The sequence below is a fragment of the Podarcis vaucheri genome (genome assembly GCF_965113315.1).
Source record: "Podarcis vaucheri genome assembly, chromosome: 18".
NCBI lineage: Eukaryota > Metazoa > Chordata > Lepidosauria > Squamata > Lacertidae > Podarcis > Podarcis vaucheri.
In genome coordinates this window covers 11924429-11948899 of record NC_138756.1, presented here as the reverse complement: position 1 = coordinate 11948899, position 24471 = coordinate 11924429, and the positions used below count along the sequence as shown (strand labels likewise).

At 49.3% G+C, this 24471-nt stretch overlaps 2 protein-coding genes across 5 annotated transcripts in view; one reads left to right on the top strand and one right to left on the bottom strand.

Moving 5' to 3' along the window:
* Window positions 1-4156: 4156 nt before the first annotated feature.
* KISS1R (KISS1 receptor) overlaps window positions 4157-24471 on the top strand; it is a 285361-nt gene continuing 265046 nt past the window's right edge. The window contains exons 1-6 of one of the 4 annotated variants that reach the window (XR_014215177.1): window positions 4157-5178; window positions 6748-6872; window positions 7879-8014; window positions 9237-9469; window positions 11259-12400; window positions 23367-23715. Coding sequence is in view for 2 of the 4 variants with exons in the window: in XM_082206610.1 (XP_082062736.1) it covers window positions 4932-5178; window positions 6748-6872; window positions 7879-8014; window positions 9237-9469; window positions 11259-11606 (1089 nt within the window). In the remaining 2 variants the exon portion in view is untranslated. Of the gene's footprint in view, window positions 5179-6747; window positions 6873-7878; window positions 8015-9236; window positions 9470-11258; window positions 12621-23366; window positions 23716-24471 lie in introns of those variants that run through there. The other 3 variants (XM_082206610.1, XR_014215176.1, XM_082206609.1) reach the window with 3 other exon arrangements.
* Window positions 20755-22932, bottom strand: LOC309523160 (RING finger protein 224-like). Its single transcript, XM_082206915.1, has 2 exons — window positions 22897-22932; window positions 20755-22082 (listed from the first exon to the last, which is right to left on the bottom strand). The coding sequence occupies exons 1-2, from the start codon at window positions 22917-22919 to the stop codon at window positions 21569-21571; spliced, it is 537 nt and encodes a 178-aa protein (XP_082063041.1). The 5' UTR covers window positions 22920-22932; the 3' UTR covers window positions 20755-21568.

The following is a 24471-nucleotide window of genomic DNA, read 5'->3' as shown; positions in this document are numbered from 1 at the left end:
ATTTCACTGTGGGTTAAACCACAGAGCCTAGGACTTGCCGATCAGAAGGTCGGAGGTTCGAATCCCCGCAGTGATGGGGTGAGCTCCTGTTGCTCGGTCCCTGCTCCTGCCAACCTAGCAGTTCGAAAGCACGTCAAAGTGCAAGTAGATAAATAGGTACCGCTCTGGCAGGAAGGTAAACGGCGTTTCCGTGCGCTGCTCTGGTTCGCCAGAAGCGGCTTAGTCATGATGGCCACATGACCCGGAAGCTGTACGCCGGCTCCCTTGGCCAGTAAAGCGAAATGAGCGCCGCAACCCCAGAGTCGGCCACGACTGGACCTAATGGTCAGGGGTCCCTTTACCTATTAAAATACTTCTTAATTGTATTTCGGTTGAACAATGACTTGGGTACACTACATATTTTGTTATGGGCAAATGGCTTGAGATACCTATTAGGTCCATCAATTACTATATAGTCAGATTGTTTATTTCCTTGACATCTGGTGGGAGGGCGCCACCACCAAGAAGGCCCTCTGCCTGGTTCCCTGTAACCTCACTTCTCGCAGGGAGGGAACCACCAGAAGGCCCTCGGGAGATGGACCCAGGTGTCCGGGCTGGACGATGGGGGTGGAGACGCTCTTTCAGGTATACTGGGCCGTTTAGGGCTTTCAAGGTCAGCACCAACACTTTGAATTGTGCTCAGAAACAGACTGGGAGCCAATGTAGGTCTTTCAGGACCGGGGTTATATGATCTCCGCTCCCAGTCCCCAGTCTAGCTGCCACATTCTGGGTTAATTGCAGTTTCCGGGTCACCTTCAAAGGCAGCCCTACGAAGAGCGCATATTATAAAAGGTACATTCTCTTCCTCTAACTTTTCCATCTCTTGTTTTTTCCATTTGCTGGATTCCCCAATGCAAAGCTGTGTGCGAGAAAGACTTTAGATTACAGGGGTCAGCAGACTTTTTCAGCAGGGGGCCGGTCCACTGTCCCTCAGACCTTGTGGGGGGCTGGACTATGTTTTGGGAGGAAAAATGAACAAATTCCTATGCCCCACAAATAACCCAGAGATGCATTTTAAATAAAAGGACACATTCTACTCATGTAAAAACACGCAGATTCCCGGGCCATCCACGGACCGGATTGAGAAGGCGATTGGGCCGGATCCGGCCCCCGGGCCTTAGTTTGCCTACCCATGCTTTAGAAATTGCCCAGGTGCTTAGCCAAAGACCGCCAGAAAAACACTGGTAAGAGGCAATCTGCAACAGAAATTTGCGAGTGAAGATTGTCTTTTGTCTCGTAATGTGGGGAATTCAGCTAAGCCCCCCTTCCAACCTCTGCTTTAAAAGCCAAGAGAGGCCACAGGCCTAACGTTCCCGAGTTTTCACGAGGACGTCTTCGTGCAAACGTGGAGATTTAAAGTGGGGGGGGGGGCGAGGAATGGAAAACAGAGATACGTACTGAAATTGGCACCTTTGGAGCACAGGTGCTCAGCTTTTTTCCTGGCAGCGGCGAAATAAATTATCCGGTGTTTTCGTTTTCTCGGAACAAAGACCTTCACGCGATGATGCTCCAATTTTCAACCACTTTGGGAGCGAGGGAGAGAGTCAATTCTGGCTGTGTTTTGCCACTTAGTGCTCTGCGTAAGCGCTGGTCTCACATGCCCTCTCTTCCCTTCGGGTCAGTGTGCACCCGAGACAAAAGCTGAAGCGTTTTTCAAGCACCTGGAAGCAGCAAACACTTCTTCACGGTGTTTAGGCAGAAAGCTGCGTTGGCTGAGAATGATTCAGGGCTTTATCCTTTGGCGACCCCAAGTAAAATTGACTTCCATAAACACGTGTTTTAACAGTGAGTCCATAAGTGACTGCGGAGGCCAATTCTGGATCCACACATCCTTCCACAGTGGGGACATTGGTTTCCAGGCTGGAGTTGACCCCGGTGAGTGTTTGCCAAGCATGCCTTCCTCTTAGCACGTTTCTCCCTCGTGTCCTGAGTTCGAGTGTCTCCAAAGCCCACAACACCTTTGGTCAAGGCTGTTCTCCAACTGGAGCGCTCGCAGGCCAGTGTTTCCCAGTTGTCGGTGTTTATACTACATTTTTAAAGATTTGCCTTGAGAGAGTCTTTGAACCTCTTTTGTTGACCACCAGCATTACGCTTTCCATTCTTAAGTTCGGAATAGAGTAGTCGCTTTGGAAGACGATCATCAGGCATCCGTACAACATGACCAGTCCAATGAAGTTGATGTTGAAGAATCGCTTTAACACTGGTGGTCTTTGCTTCTTCCAGTACACTGATATTAGTTCACCTGTCTTCCCAAGTGGTGTGTAAAATATTTCGGAAACACCTTTGATGGAATCTTCTGAGGAGTTGGAGGTGGCGTTTATAAGTGGTCCACGTTTCACAAGCATAGAGTAAGGTTGGTAGTACAATAGCTTTGTAAACAAGCATTTTGGTTTCTCTGGGAATGTCCCGGTCCTCAAACACTCTGTGCTTCAGTCAGGAGAAAGCCACACTCGCAGAGATCATACGATGCTGGATTTCGGCATCAATGTTGGCCCTTGTGGAAAGAATATTTCATGAATATTTCCCGCTGTAAACACAGACAAGGCCAAGAGATGAGACGGAAAGGGGTAAATGAATATTGGGAAATGATCCAATATGGCTTGAGATACCTATGAGGTCCATAAATGACCATATAGCATATATTCAACACAAAAAACAGCGGCAATTTGTTGTGGACAAAAGAAAACCGTACATATAAAGGGCCCCATTACCTTCAGGAGCTGAGGGCCGCATCAAACCTCAATCTGGCCCTGGGAATACCTCTGATTTTAAATACATTGTGCAGATGAGGTTATTAGCTTTGCATTCAGCTACACATATCAAGGAAGGCCTTTCGGAATCACAACCATGCTAAATATTAAGAGCTGCTCAAAACTAAACAAATAGTTTAAATCATCTTCTGTTTGAGACCTTGGGTTTGCCCCTGTCTTGGGCCGACGCCATTTCTTCCTGCATTTTTCGCAAATGTGCTTTCTGCTTCTATGGCAGCGAACTTGAATGAAACTTGACTGCCGCAGAGAGAGCTTTTCCCATCTGGCTTTGAATCTAAACGCCAAAAGGGATTTGCCCGTTTACGTCGAAAACAGAGAACGTGCGGGGCTTCATTTTCGCGAACTTGGGCTTGCTTTCAAACTCGGGCGAAAAGTCATTAATCGGCACGTCGAATTTCAAGTGATATAAACAGAAAAGAATGTAAGTTGTTTTTGTACGCAACAACAGCAGCAAGAATATTATTGGCACAAAAATGGAAGCAAGAAGAATTACCGACGAAAGGAGAATGGAGGATGAAATTAATGGACTATGCAGAATTAGATAAACTAACAGGAAGGATTCGAAATCTGCGGGACCAGAGATTCTCAGAAGACTGGCTTAAATTTACAGACTATTTGAAAAGTAATTGTGATGATCAGAACACATTTGTAGGTTTGCAAGGAGTTTTGTGAGGAGAATTATTGGAACTATTGCAAAAATGGATATAGGGGAGGATGATTAGCTATGATAATTAAAGGCAATATGAAGTTAAGACATGCATAAGAAGTGGTTAAAACGGTGGATCATCAGAGGTGCTGATGGAAGTCCCCAAAAAAGATTGTATAGGTGGCGAAATTTTGTGGTTTGTACTATAATTTATATGTTAAATTAATAAAAATTATCTATAAATAAATAGAGTTTACTCTGGGGGGAAAAATTGGCACGTGGATTTTCCTGAGTCTGGTGCGCTTTGTCTGCAAAGCCGGAACGAAGAGCAAAATGAAATGTGCCTTCCATCTCTTTCTCTCTATCTGCACGTGGCATAATAATTTCATGCCTTCCATGCCTGCTGAATTAGCCCACCAATCGAGTCCTCTCCCAGGGGGTTGCCTGGTAGCAGGATCTCCCCCTCCCCAGGTGGAGAAAGAGAGAGGAAAAAATATAGAACAGTCAGCCAATCGCCTGCTTGGAGACCCGGGAGGAGAAATTCTGCTTTTGCAAAGAGCAGGAGGGGAGCAATCGCTCTGCCACTTAAAACCGACCAGCCCTTCTTTCCTCCTGGCTTTTTCCAACTCGCAGGACACCTGGGTCCTTTCGGAGCTGGGCGGCAGTCCCAGGTGGCTGGATGGTTGGATGGGATGCACCATTCCTGCGTCCCAAGATTTCCTCTGCATCGGAATAAGAGCCCTCTACTCTGAAAGGAGCGTGCCCGTTTGACGGCATGTGTTGCTGATGGATGCCACCTTTGTGCCCGAGAACTGGTCCCTGGTGTGTTCCTGGTCCTCAGTGAGTTTCAGGAGAGCACGCTGCATTCTGCAAGGAACCTGAGAAGCAGAGGACACTGCAAATAATGTGCAAGAAGGACTCTGGAGTAAGAGAGACGCAGGTCTCCTTCTGAGACTTCAGGGGAGGAGAGAGTCGTAACTGTCACAGGATTGGCTCCTCTTAGGATGATGCCAAGCCAGGACAAGATCCCCAACGTGTCCCTCAGCCCCTGAGTCTGCCAGAGTTTCCTGGATTCCCATTTGAGGAGCAACGCAACATCTCTCTCGCTTGGTGAGCTGTCCGCGGTGCTGAAAACTCATGCCACTGGACGTCCCAAGCCCCAATTCAGTGTCCTTCAGCCCTGAGTCCACCAGAGTTTCCTGGATCCCCATTTGAGGAGCGGCGCAACTTCTCTCTCACTTGGTGAGCTGTCCGAAGTGCTGAAAACTCATGCCACTGGACATCCTAAGCCCCAATTCAGTGTCCCTCAGCCCTGAGTCCGCCAGAGTTTCATAGATCCCCATTTGAGGAGCAGCGCAACATCTCTCTCGCTTGCTGAGCTCTCCGAGGTGCTGAAAACTCTTGCCAAAGGACGTCCCAAGCCCCAATTCGGTGCTCCTGCCCGGCAGAGGCTGCTCTCGACAAAAAGCAGAGCCATGCTAGTGGGCTCCTTCGTCTCCGACTTCAACGATTCCTTCCTGTTCCCGAACAGCTCGGTCTGCACCACAGGGCTGTGGTGCGCCAATGTCTCGGAGCCCCGGAGCCCGCCGCGCTTGGTGGACGCGTGGCTGGTGCCCCTCTTCTTCGCCGTCCTGATGGTGGTGGGTCTGGCGGGCAACTCCCTCGTGATCTACGTCCTCGCCAAGCACAAGCAGATGAGGACGGCGACCAATTTCTACATTGGTGAGTTTGGTGAGAATAATGGAGGCACCTGGGTGGGTGGGAAGGAGGGTCAAAGCTGCTAGGGCTACTAGCTGGTGCCTGTTCTGTTTGCTGCTAGCCAGGACCACTCTGCTCTGCATCCACGGTCAGGAGCAGTAATGTCCTGGGTTCAAATCCTGATTGCAGGTTTCCAAAAAGCATCTGGTCGGCCGCTGGGAGAAAAAGTGCTGGCCAAGTTGGGCGAGGCAGTTCTTACACTCTTTTGGGATGTTCTTATTGTGGGAATGTTCAGGGACGCAGGAGAGGATATATTGTCTGATTATATCCTTATCCAACTTGTGTTAACAAGTCCCCCAATTTCAGCAGAGTAAAACATTCCCCTTTATTTTAAGTTTGCAACGGCAGCGTTTGCTCAGGCTCACTAAAGCCTCTATGATAACTATTCTGGTAATTTCCCCTTATTCCCTCATAAAACAGAAGAGACGACACAGTCTTTTACAAAAGTATAAAAATAATTTACTCACATTCTGTTCACAATCAGATTCCAGAAGGCAGACTTAAGCTTAATGAAGTAACGTACATTTGGAGTCTATCTTATAAGAAGACAGTCCCTTTGTCCTCTCTGGGCTGGGAGCCAAGAGGGCATCTTTCACTCCATAGATGTTGTGTCTTTGATGCATGTGGTGAAAGAGAGAGAGATGGCTGCCCTGCCCTGTGCTTTTGTCATTACCTGCACAGGTGAGGCCACACCCACCTCTGGTCACATGTAGAGGAAGTCTGTCCCAGCCTAAAAGGAAACAGGACGTTTACCTGCTGGCTGGACAAACATCCCTCCCCATGTCAAAACATGATCACTCTAGGAATGTTGTACTTGACTGCTCTTGTGTTTCACATCCCACACTTATAGGATAGGGCCCACGGTTCCTGGTGTTATTAGAAAGGGAAAAAAACTTATATAAAAATGTTATTTATCATTTTCAAACGAAAATAAACCAAGCATCAACTTCCCTTCCCCCTTCCATGGTTCATTTCAATTTTCCCTTTACTGCCGCATATTCTAATTATTCCTTATTCTTCCTCTTCCCATTTTGATGATTTTGCCCCTAAATTTATTCTCGCCCTGCTAACGTTTCAAGTCGCTGACAATAATTTTTTTCAAATGTTCCACCGTCCCCCCCCCCAATCTTCTTTAAAGATTTTCTTCCAGGACTCAGCTACATTAGATTTTTTGTTAAAAAAACCCAGCGTTATAAACATGCAACACCAGAGGGTGCAGGAGAGTAAAAAAAAAATTCTATGCAGTTTTTCCATAGCGGTTTTTTTCTTTTGTTATGACAATTTGATTTCTGACTTATTTATGGCGTTTCTTCCCCCACCCCCTGTGTGTAGATCCGTCCCTTATTCTACCAGTTAAGCTAGCCATTTCTGAAACGGAGGAAAAATTTCCTCTAGTCACTTTCGACGTAATTTCATGCTTTTCCTCTAAATGATAAAAACCTCCACGCTTTCCTTACAGGGAAGTTGCTCCCTTCAGTTTATCTTTTCTTCTTCTTCTAAACTTTTTCCAAATTGTGCCCTTTGTCCAAACAGCAAACCTGGCCGTCACGGATATCATTTTCCTGATCTGCTGTGTCCCGTTCACGGCTGTCCTTTATCCTCTTCCGGGATGGATTTTTGGGGAGTTTATGTGCAAATTTGTCAATTACATCCAACAGGTGAGTTTGCGACTGCTTGCAGGGGCTATCTGCCCCCCAAAAACCTAAGGCCCGGGGGCCAGATCTGGCCCAATAGCCTTCTCAATCCGGCCCCTGGACAGTCCGGGAATCAGCGTGTTTTCACATGAGTAGAATGTGTCCTTTTATTTAAAATGCACCTCTGGGTTATTTGTGGGGCATAGGAATTCATTCATTTTTTCTTTCCAAAATATAGTCCAGCCCCCCACAAGGTCTGAGGGACAGGGGACCTGCCCCCTGCTGGAAAAGTTTGAAGACCCCTGGGCTAGAACCTCTCTATCTTATCCGTAATGAACTTCAGTTCAGGCAAGCAAGTCTGGGGAACCACCTGCTACAAGAATATGGGTAGGCAAACTAAGGCCTGGGGGCCGGATCCGGCCCAATCGCCTTCTCAATCCGGCCCTCGGATAGTCTGGGAACCAGCGTGTTTTTACATGAGTAGAATGTGTGCTTTTATTTAAAATGCATCTCTGGGTTATTTGTGGGGCATAGGAATTTGTTCATTCCCCCCCCCCAAAAAAAATATAGTGTGGCCTGAGGGACAGTGGACTGGCCCCCTGCTGAAAAAGTTTGCTGACCCCTGCTTTAAACAATAACAGGCAACATATTGCTAATAATAATAATAACACGCACCCGACCATAACACGCACGTAGTTTTTAGAGGAGGAAAATCCGTAGGCATGCCACCCGTAGGCATTCCCTCCATAACACGCACAGACATTTCCCCTTTTAAGGAGGAAAAAAGTGAGTGTTATGGTGCAAAAAATACGGTATATTTTGTTAGAACATTATTAGCCATATGTTGCCTGTTATTGTTTAAAGCAACGTCCTTGCACCGTCCAAATTTTCTCTGACCGATAACGGACTTAAGGGTCCCTCGATGGAGACTTGGGCTGTCAAAGCCAATTCTGATTTTTGGGAACCGAGGCGTTTGGGAACCAAAGTCCCACTGTCATAAACACCCCGCCCTGTCTTTTTGGCTTCGCAGGTCTCTGTGCAAGCCACATGCATCACCTTGACCGCTATGAGTGTTGACCGTTGGTACGTGACCGTCTTTCCCCTCCGGGCCTTGCAGCAACGCACCCCCCTCGTGGCGGCCACGGTCAGCGCCGGCATCTGGGTCGGTGAGTAGGGGGGCGGGCATACCATAGAGGACCCCTCGGTTTCCACAAAAGGGAAGTCCCTGCCCGGCCGCCTCGGCCTGAACTTTGGCCAGCACCCTCGCCACCCATCTCCTGCGGGGCAAAAGTCTGGAACGGATTAATCCGTTTCGCGTGACTTTCTACGGGAGAGCGCGCCTTGGTTTTGGAACGCTTTGGATCTGGGACGGACTTCTGGAACGGATTAAATTTGAGAACCAAGGCACCAAAAGGGATTACAGTGGTACCTCGAGTTCGTTCTGGAGGTCCGTTCTTAACCTGAAACTGTTCTTAACCTGAAGCACCACTTTAGCGAATGGGGCCTCCAGCTGCCGCCACACGATTTCTGTTCTCATCCTGAAGCAAAGTTCTTAACCCGAGGTACTATTTCTGGGTTAGTGGAGTTTGTAACCTGAAGCGTCTGTAAGCGTCTGTAACTCGGGGTTCCATTGTAATCCGTTGCAGACTTTGAAAAACAGCAATTTAACACGAATTTTGCTATCTAACGAGACCATCGATCCATAAAACGAAAGCGATGAACAATGCACTGCAGTCACACTTGCAATCCATCCATCGGTAGCTGAACTGGGTTGCATACGGTCACAAAAACAACTACAGTGGTACCTCAGGTTAAGTACTTAATTCATTCCGGAGGTCTGTTCTTAACCTGAAATTGTTCTTAACCTGAAGCACCACTTTAGCGAATGGGGCCTCCTGCTGCCGTCGGAGCACGATTTCTGTTCTCATCCTGAAGCAAAGTTCTTAACCCGAAGCACTATTTCTGGGTTAGCAGAGTCTGTAACCTGAAGCGTATGTAACCCGAGGTACCACTGTATATAGCAAAACCAGGCAGACCTTGGTGTAACACTCAAAAAAGAAGCGTGACGCTCAAAATGAAGCACCTTCAGCTTCCAGGAAAAGTTCGCAAACCGGAACACTTCCTCCCGGGTTTGCAGTGTTTGGGTTCCAAGTTGTTTGAGTACCAAGGCGTTTGAGAACCAAGGTGCCGCTGTATACAATCGATCTTCCGTATAGATTGCCCATTGCACCTTATCGGACCAGGAAGTCCATTTTGCTTCTCCGCAAATTCTAGCGGAACATCCTTTGCTGGAGGAAGTTGCCCCACTTGACCTAGGGTTCGAGCCGGTTCTGTCCGAGACTTCAGAACCGTTGGGTGAATTTGGGACCCTGGCCTTTCCGCCCGCAGGTTCCTTCGCCGTCTCCACTCCGGTTCTGGTCTACAACCAGCTGACCGAGGGCTACTGGTTCGGTCCCCGGATCTACTGCAGTGAGACTTTCCCCTCCGTCACTCACGAGAGGGCCTTCATCCTATACAATTTCCTCGTGGTTTACCTGCTCCCCTTGTTGATCATCCTCCTTTGCTACACCGCTATGATGTACCAGATGGGACGCCCCGTGGTGGAGACCTCCGAGAACCAGGTATCAATCGCACAGCAATCTTACAGTCGCCGTCGAAATTATTCCGCTACCACCGCTTGCAAATCAGGTTTATTATCGAAATGTTATAAGGGAAATCTCCACTCCTTTCCCCTTATGGGGTATCCAAAGGCCCCTATAGAGTCCTTAAGTTGGTTCCCTATCGGTAGGCGAAAATAACAGAGGTCAAGCAGACAGCACAAAAGGAAAGAGGAATGAGGAGGGAAGAGGGAAGTAAGCGAGCTCAGACTCCAAAACTCTTCCGCTTGTAGTTTCTGCAATCTCCAGATGTAATGTCTGGTTATGCAATGTGAGAAACGTGAGGCTGGACAAGGCAGATCTTTCCTACGACTTATTTAGGAAATAGAGGACATCTTTGCATGCTCTTGTTATAAGAAAAAAACTGCTCCTTTTCCCCTTATGGGGCACCTGAGCGCGTCTAGAGTCCTTAAATGGGTTTTCTATTGGTAGGAGGAAATAGCAGAGGCCAAGCAGAGAATATTGAGAAGCAAAGCGGCTAGCAAGCCTGATCTTTATGTTTGCGGTGCCAGAAATCGCTTCTGTACATGCCCAGAAACCGAAAATCGCTTCGTCGCAGGTGCGATTTTCGGCATCTGGGCATGCGCAGACGTGATTTCTGGCGTTGTGCTGCACCAGCCCAGCCCATGAAGGATCTCTGTGGATCCAGCCCATGCCCGGTAAGCCTTGCCAACCTTTGGTTTAGGGTGGGGGCCATCACCGAGAAAGCCCTGTGCCTGGTTCCCTATAACTTTGCTTCTCGCAGGGAGGGAACCACCAGAAGGCCCTCGGGAGATGGACCCTGGTGTCTGGGGTGGAGACGGTCCTTCAGGTCTACTGGGCCATTTAGGGCTTGAAAGGTCAGCACCAACACTTTGAATTATGCTTGGAAATGTCTGGGAGCCAGTGTAGGTATTTCAGGACCAGTGTTATGTGGTCTCCACTCCCAGTCCCCAGTCTGGCTGCCGCATTCTGGATTAATTGCAGTTTCTGGGTCACCTTCAAAGGGAGCCCCACGGAGAGCGCATGGCAGTAGTCCAAGCAGGAGACAACCGGAGCATGCACCACTCTGGCCAGGCAGTCTACGGGCAGGGAGGGTCTCAGCCTGCATACCAGATGGATATTAAAAACACAATAAAACATCAAACATTAAAAATTTCCCTAAACAGGGTTGCATTCAGGTGTCTTCTAAAAGTCAGGTAGTTCATTCTTTCCTTGACATCTGACGGGAGGGCGTTCCACAGGGAGGGCGCCACCACCGAGAAGGCCCTCTGCCTGGTTCCCTGTAACTTGGCTTCTTGCAGGGAGGGAACCGCCAGAAGGCCCTCGGGAGATGGACCCCGGTGTCCGGGCTGGACGATGGGGTGGAGACGCTCCTTCAGGTCTACTGGGCCGTTTAGGGCTTTCAAGGTCAGCACCAACACTTTGAATTGTGCTCAGAAATGTCCTGGGAGCCAATGTAGGTCTTTCTGGACCGGTGTTATATGGTCCTGGTGGCTGCTCCCAGTCCCCAGTCTGGCTGCCATATTCTGGATTAATTGCAGTTTCCTCATCACCTTCAAAGGCAGCCCCACGGAGAGCGCATGGCAGTAGTCCAAGCGGGAGAAAACCAGAGCATGCACCACTCTGGCCAGACAGTCTGTGGGCGGGGAGGGTCTCATCCTGTGTACCAGATGGAGCTGGCAGACACAGAACTGACCTCCACGGGCAGCAGAGCGGAGACCGCAGAGGCCAAGCCGATCTGATTGCAAGTCCCCTTCTTGACTCCTCCCAGGTCCGGCAGCTGGCTGAGCGCTCGGAAGCCATGCGGGGCAAGATATCACGGATGGTGGGCGCCATCGTCGTCCTCTTCGCCATCTGCTGGGGCCCAATGCAGCTTCTGATTCTCGCCCAAGCCTTTGGCGCCGGTTTCCGCCGCAACTATTACACCTACAAGCTGAAAATCTGGGCTCATTGCATGTCGTACGCCAGCTCCTCCCTCAACCCCATCGTCTACGCCTTCATGGGCGCCAGTTTCCAGAGGGCTTTCCGCAAAGTCTTCCCCTTCGCTGCCAAGCGCCGGGTGGGCAGATGTGAGCCCGGCGCCAACGTCGAGATGCGGTTTGTCTCTTCGGGGATGTAGGGCCTTCTCTGTGGTGTCCCCGGCCCGAAGGGTCTTTTGCAGGAGCAAAAGCAATCCATGTCGCGTTCGCTTTTCCTTTTTCTCGCTCTCCGCGTGGCTGGGCTCGCTCGCTCGAGTCGCCTGGGGCGGTTTCCCTGCTGTTGCTGCTCTGAAAACACCCTATGAGACACTCAGGATGGGGGCAAGGAAGGGGTGGGAAAGGATTTTGCCGGAGAGGGAGGCGAGGGGGCTGTTTGGCAGCTGAGGGCCGCTTTCTCCACCTGCGCAAGCTTCCGAGGGCCACACACTAGCAATGGGCGGAACCAGAGGGGGAAGTGGGCGGGGCGATGGATTTGAAAATTCGCTTCTGTACTAGGTCATCATTGGGGTTCAAGGACAACGCAGGCAAGAATGGCCAGAGCTGTCAACGTTTTCTTGCGAGGAATCCTATTCGGAATAAGGGAAGTTCCCTTAAAAAAGGGAAACTTTGGAAGCTATGAGAATGGGGGTGTCACCTGGGGACAGATAGCAAAGTCCATGGGGTGAATTGGGGTCTCAGAGGTCTCCCCACAAGTTGCAATAAGCTACGGAGTGTCCAGGTCTTTGCAATTGTTCTTTGCGAGCGCTAAAGAGAGGATATTCAGGCAGCGATCAGTGCCAGATTTATGTCTAAGCTAAACAAACTCTAGCTTTGGGCCCCACTCTCTTGGGGGCCCCCCAAAAAATAAAAGGAAAAAAACAACCTGGCTGTGCATTTCCAAAATATAAGATAAGAAATGAAATAAAACCTACATCCAGCAACTGTGTTTTGTGTTGTGTGGGCTTCTATGATGTAAGTCATGGGCCCCGCCTGCGCCCTAAAATATCACTGCTTTGCTCCTTTCTATATACAGGGTGCCTACATTCTGCTATTTATCATTATTAGTAGTTTGCTTCATATGTTCGCACCTATTTCATGTTATAGCAAGTTTCTAGAGACCAGATGATGTGTCTTTGTAAATTGTGTTTCTAAAGGATCTTTCATCATTGCCAAATACCAAGGTGTTTGCATTGTTAAGTTTGTTGTGAATTAAAAAAAAATCCCTTTAAGTTAGAGCTGAATAATTATTTCACTGTTAATATACTTCTTCTTAATTGTATTTCAGTTCAACAATGACTTTGATATACATATGATGCTTTGGGGGGTGGTCTTGAGCTACAGGGGAGGCAATTTCAATTTCAGAGGTAAATAGTGATGGGTTCTGGGAAGGGAAAGGGCTGTAAGGGTGGATGGAGGTAGGAAAGGGGTAGAGCTCTGTGGCCCCTCTTAGCTCTGTGGCCCCCACTATCCCTTTACTACCTCTGAGACCCCTCTATTCCTTTCCTAGCTCTGTGGCCTCTCTACCCCTATTCTACCTCTGAGACCCCTCTACCCTTTTCATAGCTCTGTGGTCCCTCTGCCCCCTTTCTACCTCTGAGACCCCTCTACCCCTTTCCTGCCTCTGAGACGCCTCCACCCTTTTCATAGCTCTGTGGCTCCTCTACCTATGAGACCCCTCTATGCTTTTCATAGCTCTGTGGCCCCTCTACCCCTTTCCTATCTCTGAGACCCCTCTAACCTTTTCATAACTCTGTGGCTCCTCTACCCCTTTCATGCCTCTGAGACCCCTCTACCCTTTTCATAGCTCTGTGGCCCCTCTACCCCTTTTCTACATCTGAGGCCCCTCTACACGTTTCATAGCTCTGTGGCCCCTTTCCTACCTCTGAGACGCCTCTACCCTTTTCATAGCTCTGTGGTCCCTCTACCTCTGAGACCCCTCTACGCTTTTCATAGCTCTGTGGCTCCTCTACCCCTTTCCTACCTCTGAGACCCCTCTATCCTTTTCATAGCTCTGTAGCCCCTCTACCCCATTCTTATCCCTGAGACCCCTCTACCCTTTTCATAGCTCTGTGGCCCCTCTACCCCTTTTCTACATCTGAGGCCCCTCTACACGTTTCATAGCTCTGTGGCCCCTCTACCCCTTTTCTACATCTTAGGCCCCTCTACCCTTTTCATAGCTCTGTGGCCCCTCTACCCCTTTTCTACATCTGAGGCCCCTCTACACGTTTCATAGCTCTGTGGCCCCTTTCCTACCTCTGAGACGCCTCTACCCTTTTCATAGCTCTGTGGTCCCTCTACCTCTGAGACCCCTCTACGCTTTTCATAGCTCTGTGGCTCCTCTACCCCTTTCCTACCTCTGAGACCCCTCTATCCTTTTCATAGCTCTGTAGCCCCTCTACCCCATTCTTATCCCTGAGACCCCTCTACCCTTTTCATAGCTCTGTGGCCCTTCTGCCCCTATTCTGCCTCTGAGACCCCTCTACACTTTTCATAGCTCTGTGGCCCCTTTCCTACCTCTGAGACCCCTCTACGCTTTTCATAGCTCTGTGGCCCCTTTCCTACCTCTGAGACCCCTCTACGCTTTTCATAGCTCTGTAGCCCCTCTACCCCTTTCCTGCCTCTGAGACCCCTCTATCCTTTTCATAGCTCTGTAGCCCCTCTACCCCTTTCCTATCCCTGAGACCCCTCTACCCTTTTCATAGCTCTGTGGCCCTTCTGCCCCTATTCTGCCTCTGAGACCCCTCTACGCTTTTCATAGCTCTGTGGCCCCTTTCCTACCTCTGAGACCCCTCTATCCTTTTCATAGCTCTGTAGTCCCTCTACCCCTTTCCTATCCCTGAGACCCCTCTACCCTTTTCATAGCTCTGTGGCCCTTCTGCCCCTATTCTGCCTCTGAGACCCCTCTACACTTTTCATAGCTCTGTGGCCCCTTTTCTACCTCTGAGACCCCTCTACGCTTTTCATAGCTCTGTAGCCCCTTTCCGACCGCTGAGACCCCTCTATTCTTTTCATAGCTCTGTGGCCACTTTCCTACCTCTGAGACCCCTCTACACTTTTCATAGCTCTGTGGCCTCTTTCCTACCTCTGAGACGCCTCTACACTTTTCATAGCTCTGTGGCCTCTTTCCTACCTCTGAGACGCCTCTACACTTTTCATAGCTCTGTGGCCACTCTACCTCTGAGACGCCTCTAACCTTTTCATAGCTCTGTGACCCCTCTACCCCATTCTACCTCTGAGACTCCTCTACTATTTTCATAGCTCTGTGGTCTCATAGGCGATAGAGCTATGAAAAGTGTAGAGGGGTCTCGGAGGTAGGAAAGCGGCCACAGAGCTATGAAAAGGTTAGAGGCGTCTCAGAGGTAGGAAAGGGGTAGAGAAGCCACAGATCTATGAAAAGTGTAGAGGTGTCACAGGGTTAGAATAGGGAACAGAGGGGCCACAGAGCTATGAAAAGGGTAGAGGGGTCTCAGAGGTAGGAAAGAGGCCACAGAGCTATGAAAAGGGTAGAGGCGTCTCAGAGGTAGGAAAGGGGCCACAGAGCTATGAAAAGCATAGAGGCGTCTCAGAGGTAGGAAAGGGGTAGAGAAGCCACAGATCTATGAAAAGTGTAGAGGTGTCACAGGGTTAGAATAGGGACAGAGGGGCCACAGAGCTATGAAAAGCATAGAGGCGTCTCAGAGGTAGGAAAGAGGCCACAGAGCTATGAAAAGCGTAGAGGCGTCTCAGAGGTAGGAAAGGGGCCACAGAGCTATGAAAAGGGTAGAGGGGTCTCAGAGGTAGGAAAGGGGCAGAGGGGCCACAGAGCTATGAAAAGGTTAGAAGCGTCTCAGAGGTAGAGTGGCCACAGAGCTATGAAAAGTGTAGAGGCGTCTCAGAGGTAGGAAAGTGGCCACAGAGCCATGAAAAGCGTAGAAGGGTCTCAGAGGTAGGAAAGGGGCAGAGGGGCCACAGAGCTATGAAAAGGGTAGAGGCGTCTCAGAGGTAGGAAAGGGGCCACAGAGCTATGAAAAGCATAGAGGCGTCTCAGAGGTAGGAAAGGGGTAGAGAAGCCACAGATCTATGAAAAGTGTAGAGGTGTCACAGGGTTAGAATAGGGAACAGAGGGGCCACAGAGCTATGAAAAGGGTAGAGGGGTCTCAGAGGTAGGAAAGAGGCCACAGAGCTATGAAAAGGGTAGAGGCGTCTCAGAGGTAGGAAAGGGGCCACAGAGCTATGAAAAGCATAGAGGCGTCTCAGAGGTAGGAAAGGGGTAGAGAAGCCACAGATCTATGAAAAGTGTAGAGGTGTCACAGGGTTAGAATAGGGACAGAGGGGCCACAGAGCTATGAAAAGCATAGAGGCGTCTCAGAGGTAGGAAAGAGGCCACAGAGCTATGAAAAGCGTAGAGGCGTCTCAGAGGTAGGAAAGGGGCCACAGAGCTATGAAAAGGGTAGAGGGGTCTCAGAGGTAGGAAAGGGGCAGAGGGGCCACAGAGCTATGAAAAGGTTAGAAGCGTCTCAGAGGTAGAGTGGCCACAGAGCTATGAAAAGTGTAGAGGCGTCTCAGAGGTAGGAAAGTGGCCACAGAGCCATGAAAAGCGTAGAAGGGTCTCAGAGGTAGGAAAGGGGCAGAGGGGCCACAGAGCTATGAAAAGGGTAGAGGCGTCTCAGAGGTAGGAAAGGTGCTACAGAGCTATGAAAGTGTAGAGGCGTCTCAGAGGTAGGAAAGGGGCCACAGAGCTATGAAAAGTGTAGAGGGGTCTCAGAGGTAGGAAAGGGGCAGAGGGGCCACAGAGCTATGAAAAGGGTAGAGGCGTCTCAGAGGTAGGAAAGGTGCTACAGAGCTATGAAAGCGTAGAGGGGTCTCAGAGGTAGACCAGCGGTATAGGGGCCACAGAGCTATGAAAAGTGTAGAGGTGTCACAGGGTTAGACTAGGGACAGAGGGGCCACAGAGCTATGAAAAGTATAGAGGCGTCTCAGAGGTAGGAAAGAGGACACAGAGCTATGAAAAGGGTAGAGGCGTCTCAGAGGTAGGAAAGGGGTAGAGAAGCCACAGATCTATGAAAAGTGTAGAGGTGTCACAGGGTTAGAATAGGGACAGAGGTGCCACAGGTAGAGGGGTCTCAGAGGTAGGAAAGGGGCAGAGGGGCCACAGAGCTATGAAAAGGCTAGAGGGGTCTCAGAGGTAGCAAAGGGGTTGTGGGGGCCATAGAGCTATGAAAAGCTATTTAAATTTTTAAAAATCCAATTTAAATGGGAAAAATCCATTTTTGAATTTATTTATTTTTTTAAAAAAAACCCTGTTGATTTTCATCCACCCTGCTTTGTAGGCCGTCTGCGCACCTGATGGATCCCATGCGCGTTCGTCTGCGTCGTCTCTGTCTCAGAAACATTTTTTTTTACATGTACATAGGACTTTTCAAAAGACCATCCCTCCTTGTTTATGTGGCTTTCCCCCCCCCCCACCTTGGGAAAGTTTGTCTCCTTTTCACAAGTCTACTTGCACGCTCCGTCCGCACGAGATCGCCTCCAAGACCACATTTGTACCTAACGAGGCAGCCACAATTTCCCAAATTCTTTTCCCCAAATTCTCCACCCTCCTTCCCGTGCCAGCGGAGAAACTGTATTGTTTTTAAAACTCGATTTAAAAACTCGATTGGGAGCCGCCCAGAGTGGCTGGGGAAACTCATCCAGATGGGCGGGGTATAAATAATAAATTATTATTCTTATTCTTATTATCCGCACATAGACAAACTGCGTTTCCTCGTCTCCTTGGATTTGAAGAGGCTGGTTGCTTTATCCCAAGGTCAATGATAATCATAAAGATCAAGCGAGAATCGAGCTATGAGTTCTGGGCACCCCAGTTCAAGAAGGACACTGACAAACTGGAACGTGTCCGGAGGAGGGCAACCAAAATGGTCCAAGGCCTGGAAACGATGCCTTATGAGGAACGGCTAAGGGAGCTGGGCATGTTTAGCCTGGAGAAGAGGAGGTTAAGGGGTGATATGATAGCCATGTTCAAATATATAAAAGGATGTCACATAGAGGAGGGAGAAAGGTTGTTTTCTGCTGCTCCAGAGAAGCGGACACGGAGCAATGGATCCAAACTACAAGAAAGAAGATTCCACCTAAACATTAGGAAGAACTTCCTGACAGTAAGAGCTGTTCGACAGTGGAATTTGCTGCCAAGGAGTGTGGTGGAGTCTCCTCCTTTGGAGGTCTTTAAGCAGAGGCTTGACAACCATATGTCAGGAGTGCTCTGATGGTGTTTCCTGCTTGGCAGGGGGTTGGACTCGATGGCCCTTGGGGTCTCTTCCAACTCTAGGATTCTAGGATTTCATCTATAGGAAGCCGCAGGGGGAAGAGGGTCTCAGCCAAGGTACCAGATGGAGCTGCGAAGCAGAACTGACCTGGTTTTTATTTTTGTGGAACGGGCAAATGCGCCTTGTAGCCAATCCCCAAGCAGCTGGCAAGATGCGATAGCTGGAAGCTTCCTTCTTAAACGTGGCGGCATAGGGAACCTGCTTAAGGACCCCAAACGGGCTTTTGGATACCCCGTAAGGGAAAAGAAGAAGGTTTTTTCTTCTTATAACAGTTGGAAGGGACCTCCAAAGGTCATCCAGTCCACCTGCCTTCGATGCAGGAACCCCAGCGGAAGAATCCATGATGAATGGCCATCGAAACTCTGCTTTCAAAAGCTCCAAGGAAGGAAGAGGTGCCCCTGGAAGAATGGCAGATGAAGGTATTATTAATAAGGTATTATTATTATATAAATGGAGGCAGTGAGAGATTTTACTTTCTTGGGCTCCATGATCACCGCAGATGGTGACAGCAGTCACGAAATTAAAAGACGCCTGCTTCTTGGGAAAAAAGCAATGACAAACCAAGACAGCATCTTAAAAAGCAGAGACATCACCTTGCCGACAAAGGTCCGTATAGTTCAAGCTCTGGTTTTCCCAGTAGTGATGTATGGAAGTGAGAGCTGGACCATCAAGAAGGCTGATGGCCGAAGAATGGATGCTTTTGAATTCTGGTGCTGGAGGAGACTCTTGAGAGTCCCATGGACTGCAAGAAGATCCGACCTCTCCATTCGGAAGGAAATCAGCCCTGAGTGCTCACTGGAAGGACAGATCCTGAAGCTGAGGCTCCAAGACTTTGGCCACCTCAGGAGAAGAGAAGACTCCCTGGAAAAGACCCTGATGCTATGCGTATGAATACTCATTGCAAAGTATTGGAAGACACAAGATTTACCCACTCTGGAAGAATGGCAGATGAAGGTGACTGACTTCATGGAACTGGCTGAGATGACTGGCAGAATCCGAGACCAGGGAGAAGAGTCGGTGAAAGAAGACTGGAAGAAATTCAAAGACTACTTAAAGAAATATTGTAAAATTAATGAACGTTAGAAAGATGTTGGATAGAAACTAAGCGGTTTCCAGCTGTAATGCTTTAGGAGATATGAAAAAAGGATTATAAATGGGTAAAAGTTTAATGGTAAGGATTTGCTGAACTAACAAACTGAAATGGAATACAAAGAAGGGAAGTACGAGGAGGTCGGAGGAAATAAGGGTATGGAAGTTATGTTATTGAAAATTAATGTGTGTTTTTAACTGCTTATTATTTTGTATGTTTATTTTTTATTTTTTTATATTCAAAAAAATTTCTCAATAAATATCTTTTTTAAAAAAGGAAGAGGTGCCAGAGCTTTATTATTATTATTATTATTATTATTATTATTATTATTATTATTATTATTCCCCAGCCACCCTGGGCGGCTTGCAGCACATATAAAAGCACAATAAAACGCCAAACTTTAAAAACTTCCCAATAAAAGGCTGCTTTCTGTGTGTGTGTTTGTGTGTGTGTGTGGTGCTTGCCGTTGTTAACACGACTTGTGTAGGGTTTGCATATTAAGACACATACGGCAAAGTGGTACCCAAAGAGATATCTGTGGGGTTTAAGGTAAGGTGGAGTCCAGTGGGCGGGACCTTTGGGGTGTGCTGCGTGCCGATTGGCTGAGGGTGGAGCGTGACAGACAGGTGACAGGGCAGTTAAAGGATTTGGGCTTGGGAGAGGGAGGAGAACGGCTGGTTTGGGCAGTAAGGAGCAGCGGTTACAGCAGGCAGGATAGGATTAGGGAGTTAAACCCATGCTACGAAACACACCAAAGCAGTTTAAACCCTGTTTAATGGGAGCAAACTTCGCAGAAACTCATTCTACTCTGGTTTTACTATAATAATAAAAATTTTAAAAATTCAACTTCTTTCTCCAAACCGCGTCTCATCTTTGGCCAGGCAGAGTCCGTCAAGAGCGTCCTCAGAAGTCCGTAAGTTAAGCGGCCGCTTGAGTCCTAGAAGGGGACCCTGGGGTCATCTAGTCCAACCCGCTTTTGTGCAGCAATATCTGTCCTCACGGTTGCTAACGAAATGCCGTCATACAAAAGACAGAGCCGCTCGGTCCGTCGGGATCAATGTATTGGAAGCCCAGAGATGGCAGGCAGGAACCCAGCGGGTGTTGAGAAAACCAAACCAAATGGAGACCTGGAAATTTGAACCCAAGCCCTGTCTCGCTCTGACATAGTGGACTTGGGCAGGGCTCAAATTCCAGTTCCTAAATTTGCTGAGCAGACTCCAGGAAATCCATTTTGGGGTCTCCGACTTGCTGATTTCCCTCCGAAGCGGCTGTTTGGTCTCCGCAGACAAAACACTTTTTCGACAAGTCTCAGCTTTGGGAAGTAGTGAGGAATTTGCCCGGCTGAGGTCATCCAAAATTTGGCAGTTTTTAAGTCCTGGCCGGATGCAAAACTGGTTCCTTGTTATATAGGTGTCAATAATAAAACATACAAATTCCAAAGATGCAGATGAAAAGGAGGGGTGGATGGTTTTTGCCCAGTTATCCGAGAGATCTGAAAAAAATATACTTTTGCCCAGAAAACGTTGACCTTGGTGCAATCCTGCAAACGGACCCAGGTGGGTCTCAGTATCCTGGCATAGCAGCAAAGCCCCCCCTAGGCATACAAAATAAATTAATGTCCCCGGTTTGTGCTGGAAAACGACCCCTGCAGGGACCTTGGAGCAGAGCTATCCCTCATCTTCTTCTCGTACCCGAACTTTCTGGGAAAGTCCATTCTTTGTGGCCGCATATCTCTTGGGACAGCACCTTTCCGACAGAGCAGAGAAATCACCTTGCCAACAAAGCTCTGGTTTCCCCAGTAGTGATGTATGGAAGTGAGAGCTGGACCGTCAAGAAGGCTGACGGCCGAAGAATGGATGCTTTTGAATTATGGTGCTGGAGGAGACTCTTGAGAGTCCCATGGACTGCAGGAAGATCCAACCTCTCCATTCGGAAGGAAATCAGCCCTGAGTGCTCACTGAAAGGACAGATCCTGAAGCTGAGGCTCCAAGACTTTGGCCACCTCAGGAGAAGAGAAGACTCCCTGGAAAAGACCCTGATGTTGGGAAAGATGGAGGGCGCAAGGAGAAGGGGACGACAGAGGACGAGATGGTGGGACAGTGTTCTTGAAGCCACCAGCATGAGTTTGACCAAACTGCGGGAGGCAGTGGAAGACAGGAGGGCCTGGCGTGCTCTGGTCCAGGGGGTCACGAAGAGTCGGACACGACTAAACAACAAAAAAATAATAATTCTCCTCACAGTCTTTCTTGCAATGTTTCAGATAATCCTTCTTACAAAACTTATTGCAGTCCTACTAGCGTAATCTGTTCATTACATTACTTTTCAAATAGTTCGTATATTTACTCTAAGAGGCGGACACGACTAAACAACTCAACAACAACAACAATCCCTTGGAATGAAAAGGAAAAGCTTGGGGCGTTTTTGAGATCATCACACCTTTTCCATCTCGTCGTATATCGTCTCCCAAAACGCCCTCTCTTTCCCACAATGGCACCACATGCTGGAAAAAACCTCCTGCTTGCATTCCAAAGCGTTTTAAGGAACCTTCTTACACGCCTCCGTCGGCTTACTGGGCACGGATCTGAAATCCATCGATGAAAATAGCAGAAATAATTTTTGTTAATACGCAGCTCTCGGACAATACGGGCTGGAAGGCGAGCGGCGCTTGCAGCAGGCAGCTAGCCTCTGCTATCCCTTTGTGGGGCATTTAGGGGGCCCAGTCGACGCCCGGTCAGCTCTGGAAATCTGCAGTGGTCCCGCAGCAGAGGCAGCCGGCGCAGCAGTTGTTTTGCGGCAAGTACGGCCGCGCCACTGCCTCATGGCACAGGCCTGCGGGTTGCTGGGTGACGGGCTGGTCCTTGGCGGGCGACTTGGAGGCCGCCTCCACCTCCGTCCTGGCCACGGCCCGAGGGTGGTCCTTCTCTGACTTGACCGCCAGGAAGGCCGCGAGATCCAGGTCAAGCATGGTGACCCCTCCGCGGGGAGCCGGCGTGCTCTGGCGGCACTGCGGACAAAGGATCCAGCGCTGTTCATTGGCCACGACGTGGAGTCGCCGAATGCAGGCCTGGCAAAAGGTGTGGCCGCAGTAGAGGCGCCGGGGAAGGCGGCCGGACAGGTCGTAGGAGCAGTAGCAGACGATGCAGTCCATCTTGGGGCTCCCGCGGCCCGAGAGGAGGAACTGGACCTCTGACCGCAGCTCGGCCACCTCCACAGAGCCTTCGGGCTCCGGAAGAGACTGGGGTGTCCTGGGGGAGAGAGAGGTCAGTCAGGGCTGGCAGAACTTCCAAGTGTCCCGGTTTTCCAGGGATAGTACCAGATGGCCAGAAGCCGTCCTGGTTTCGGAGTCGATCCCGGAACATCCCTCTTTTACGGAAGAAACGTTGGAGGGGATGGAATAGGACGCCCCTATTTTCAGGGGAGAAACGTTGGAGGGGATGGAATAGGACGTCCCTATTTTCAGGGGAGAAACGTTGGAGGGGATGGAATAGGACGTCCCTATTTTCAGGGGAGAAACGTTGGAGGGGATGGAATAGGACGTCCCTATTTTCAGGGGAGAAACGTTGCAGGGGATGGAATAGGACGTCCCTATTTTCACGGGAGAAACTTTGGACAGGATGGAATAGGACACCCATATTTTCAGGGGAGAAACGTTGGAGGGGAAGGAATAGGACGTCCCTATTTTCAGGGGAGAAACGTTGGAGGGGATGGAATAGGACGTCCCTATTTTCAGGGGAGAAACGTTGGAGGGGATGGAGTTGTAGCTAGAGACAGGGTGCCGGCATTTTGCACCTGTTTCTTGCAGGTAGCATGCTCTGAAGATAGTTTTCCGGGCTCCTTCAGTGGTCTAATCTCAAAGTCTTGATACGTATATTGATATTCAATCTTATAGAGAATACCCTTTCTTGGCTTAAGAGACTGAGTTGCTTAGCTGGAGAGAGCTGAAAGAACTAGCCGTACGGAGATGTTCTGCCGCAACTGGACTCTGTTGCAAAATGCACCTGGCTACTGGCTAATTTCTAACACCGGTTTCATGCAAACACCGGACAGGAGAAAACTTACATTTCCTGTTGCAGAGGCTCCATCCTCGCTGTGTCCAGGTCCAGAACCCGCGGTCCGCTTTTGGGCGCCGGGTGGCCTCAGCGAGGCTCCTGGAAGCATCTCCCGCCAGCCTGCCGTCCGCTCATAATAGGAGGTTCACATTTCAGACGACGTTTTGCCATTGTATCGGCCGCGAGGAAAGCGAAGCAGCCGGGTAGGGTTACCCGTCGCCCTGGCCAACAACAGCCTTGGAAACACAACCGTTCGTTCCCCTTCGCCCGGCCGGCTTCCTGGGCTGAGATCAGTGCTGGAAGTACGTATAAGCTAAACAAGCTATAGCTTCGGGCCCCACTCTCTTGGGGCCCCCAAAAAAATTTAAAGGGAAAAATACACTGAATGCACATTTCCAAAAATGTAAGATAAAAAACAAATGAAATAAAACCTACAGACAGCAACAGTGTTTTGTGTTGTGTAGGCTCCTCGGGTGTAAGTCATGGGCCCCGCCTGCTCCCTAAAATATCCCTGCTTTGCTCCTTTCTATATATAGGGTGCCTACATTCTGCATGGACTGGTTGCAGGGCAATATGTGCAAATGGCTTGAGAAACCTATGCGGTCCATAAATTACCATATAGCATATATTCAACACAAAAAAACAGCGGCAATTTGTTGTTGACAAAGGACAGCTGGACATATAAATGGCCCCATTACCCTTCAGGAGCTGAGGGCCTCATCAAACCTCAATCCGGCCCTGGCTGAGCTCTATATCTGTCATAGAATTGTCGACTTGCAAGGGACCCTAAGGGGTCATCCAGCCTAACCCCCAATAAGACGGTATTGTAGATGATAAAAATTAAAATTACATATCTCCCCCTCCCTTTACCTGTACTAATGATAGTCATTGTTTGGCTGGGGGGCTTTTATCCATTTCCGTAGTCACACAACCAATCCATCAGTAGCTGAACTGGGTTCCGCACAGTCACAAAAAGAAATGAACCGAAAAAGCCTCCAAAACAAAAACGCAAAATAAAGAGCAAAAGCGGCAAACTTAATCCGTTCCGGAAGTCCGTTTGGCTTCTGAAATGTTCGGAAACCGAGGCGCGGCTTTTGATTGGCGCAGGCGCCCCGGAAACAAGAGCCGACAGCCGCGTCGGACGTCTGGCTTCTGAAAAACATTAGAAAACCAGAACACTTCCGGGATTTTGGTGTTTGGGAACCAAGGCGTTTGAGAACCAAGGTCCCACTGTCGCTCTGTCGGCTTGACTGTGGTGCTGGTAACACCAAGGCTGCACGTTTGATCCCTGTCTGGGATGGCTGCATATATTTCTGCCTTGAGAGTGGGCCTTGCAGCGGGTTGGGATAGATGACCACTTGGTGTCCCTTTGCAACTCGACGTTTCTATGATGTATATGGAGCTCTGCCCAGGAAACTGGGTGTGCAGAGGAGAGCGCATGATTGTATTTCTGAAGCTTATTGTTGATGGTAACCCTATCCAGCCAGGTCGGCTTCCTCGCGGCCGATACAATAGCCCAACGGCGACGTTTGAAACTTGAGGATCCAAGTGCTGCAGGAGGAAGGAAGGAAGGAAGGAAGGAAGG

Coding starts and splice junctions, on each gene's coding strand:
- LOC309523160 (XM_082206915.1), bottom strand. CDS start 22,919: ATGGAGCCTCTGCAACAGGAAAT. Junction 22,083..22,896: donor GAGCCTCTGCAACAGGAAAT/GTAAGTTTTCTC, acceptor TCTCTCCCCCAG/GACACCCCAGTCTCTTCCGG.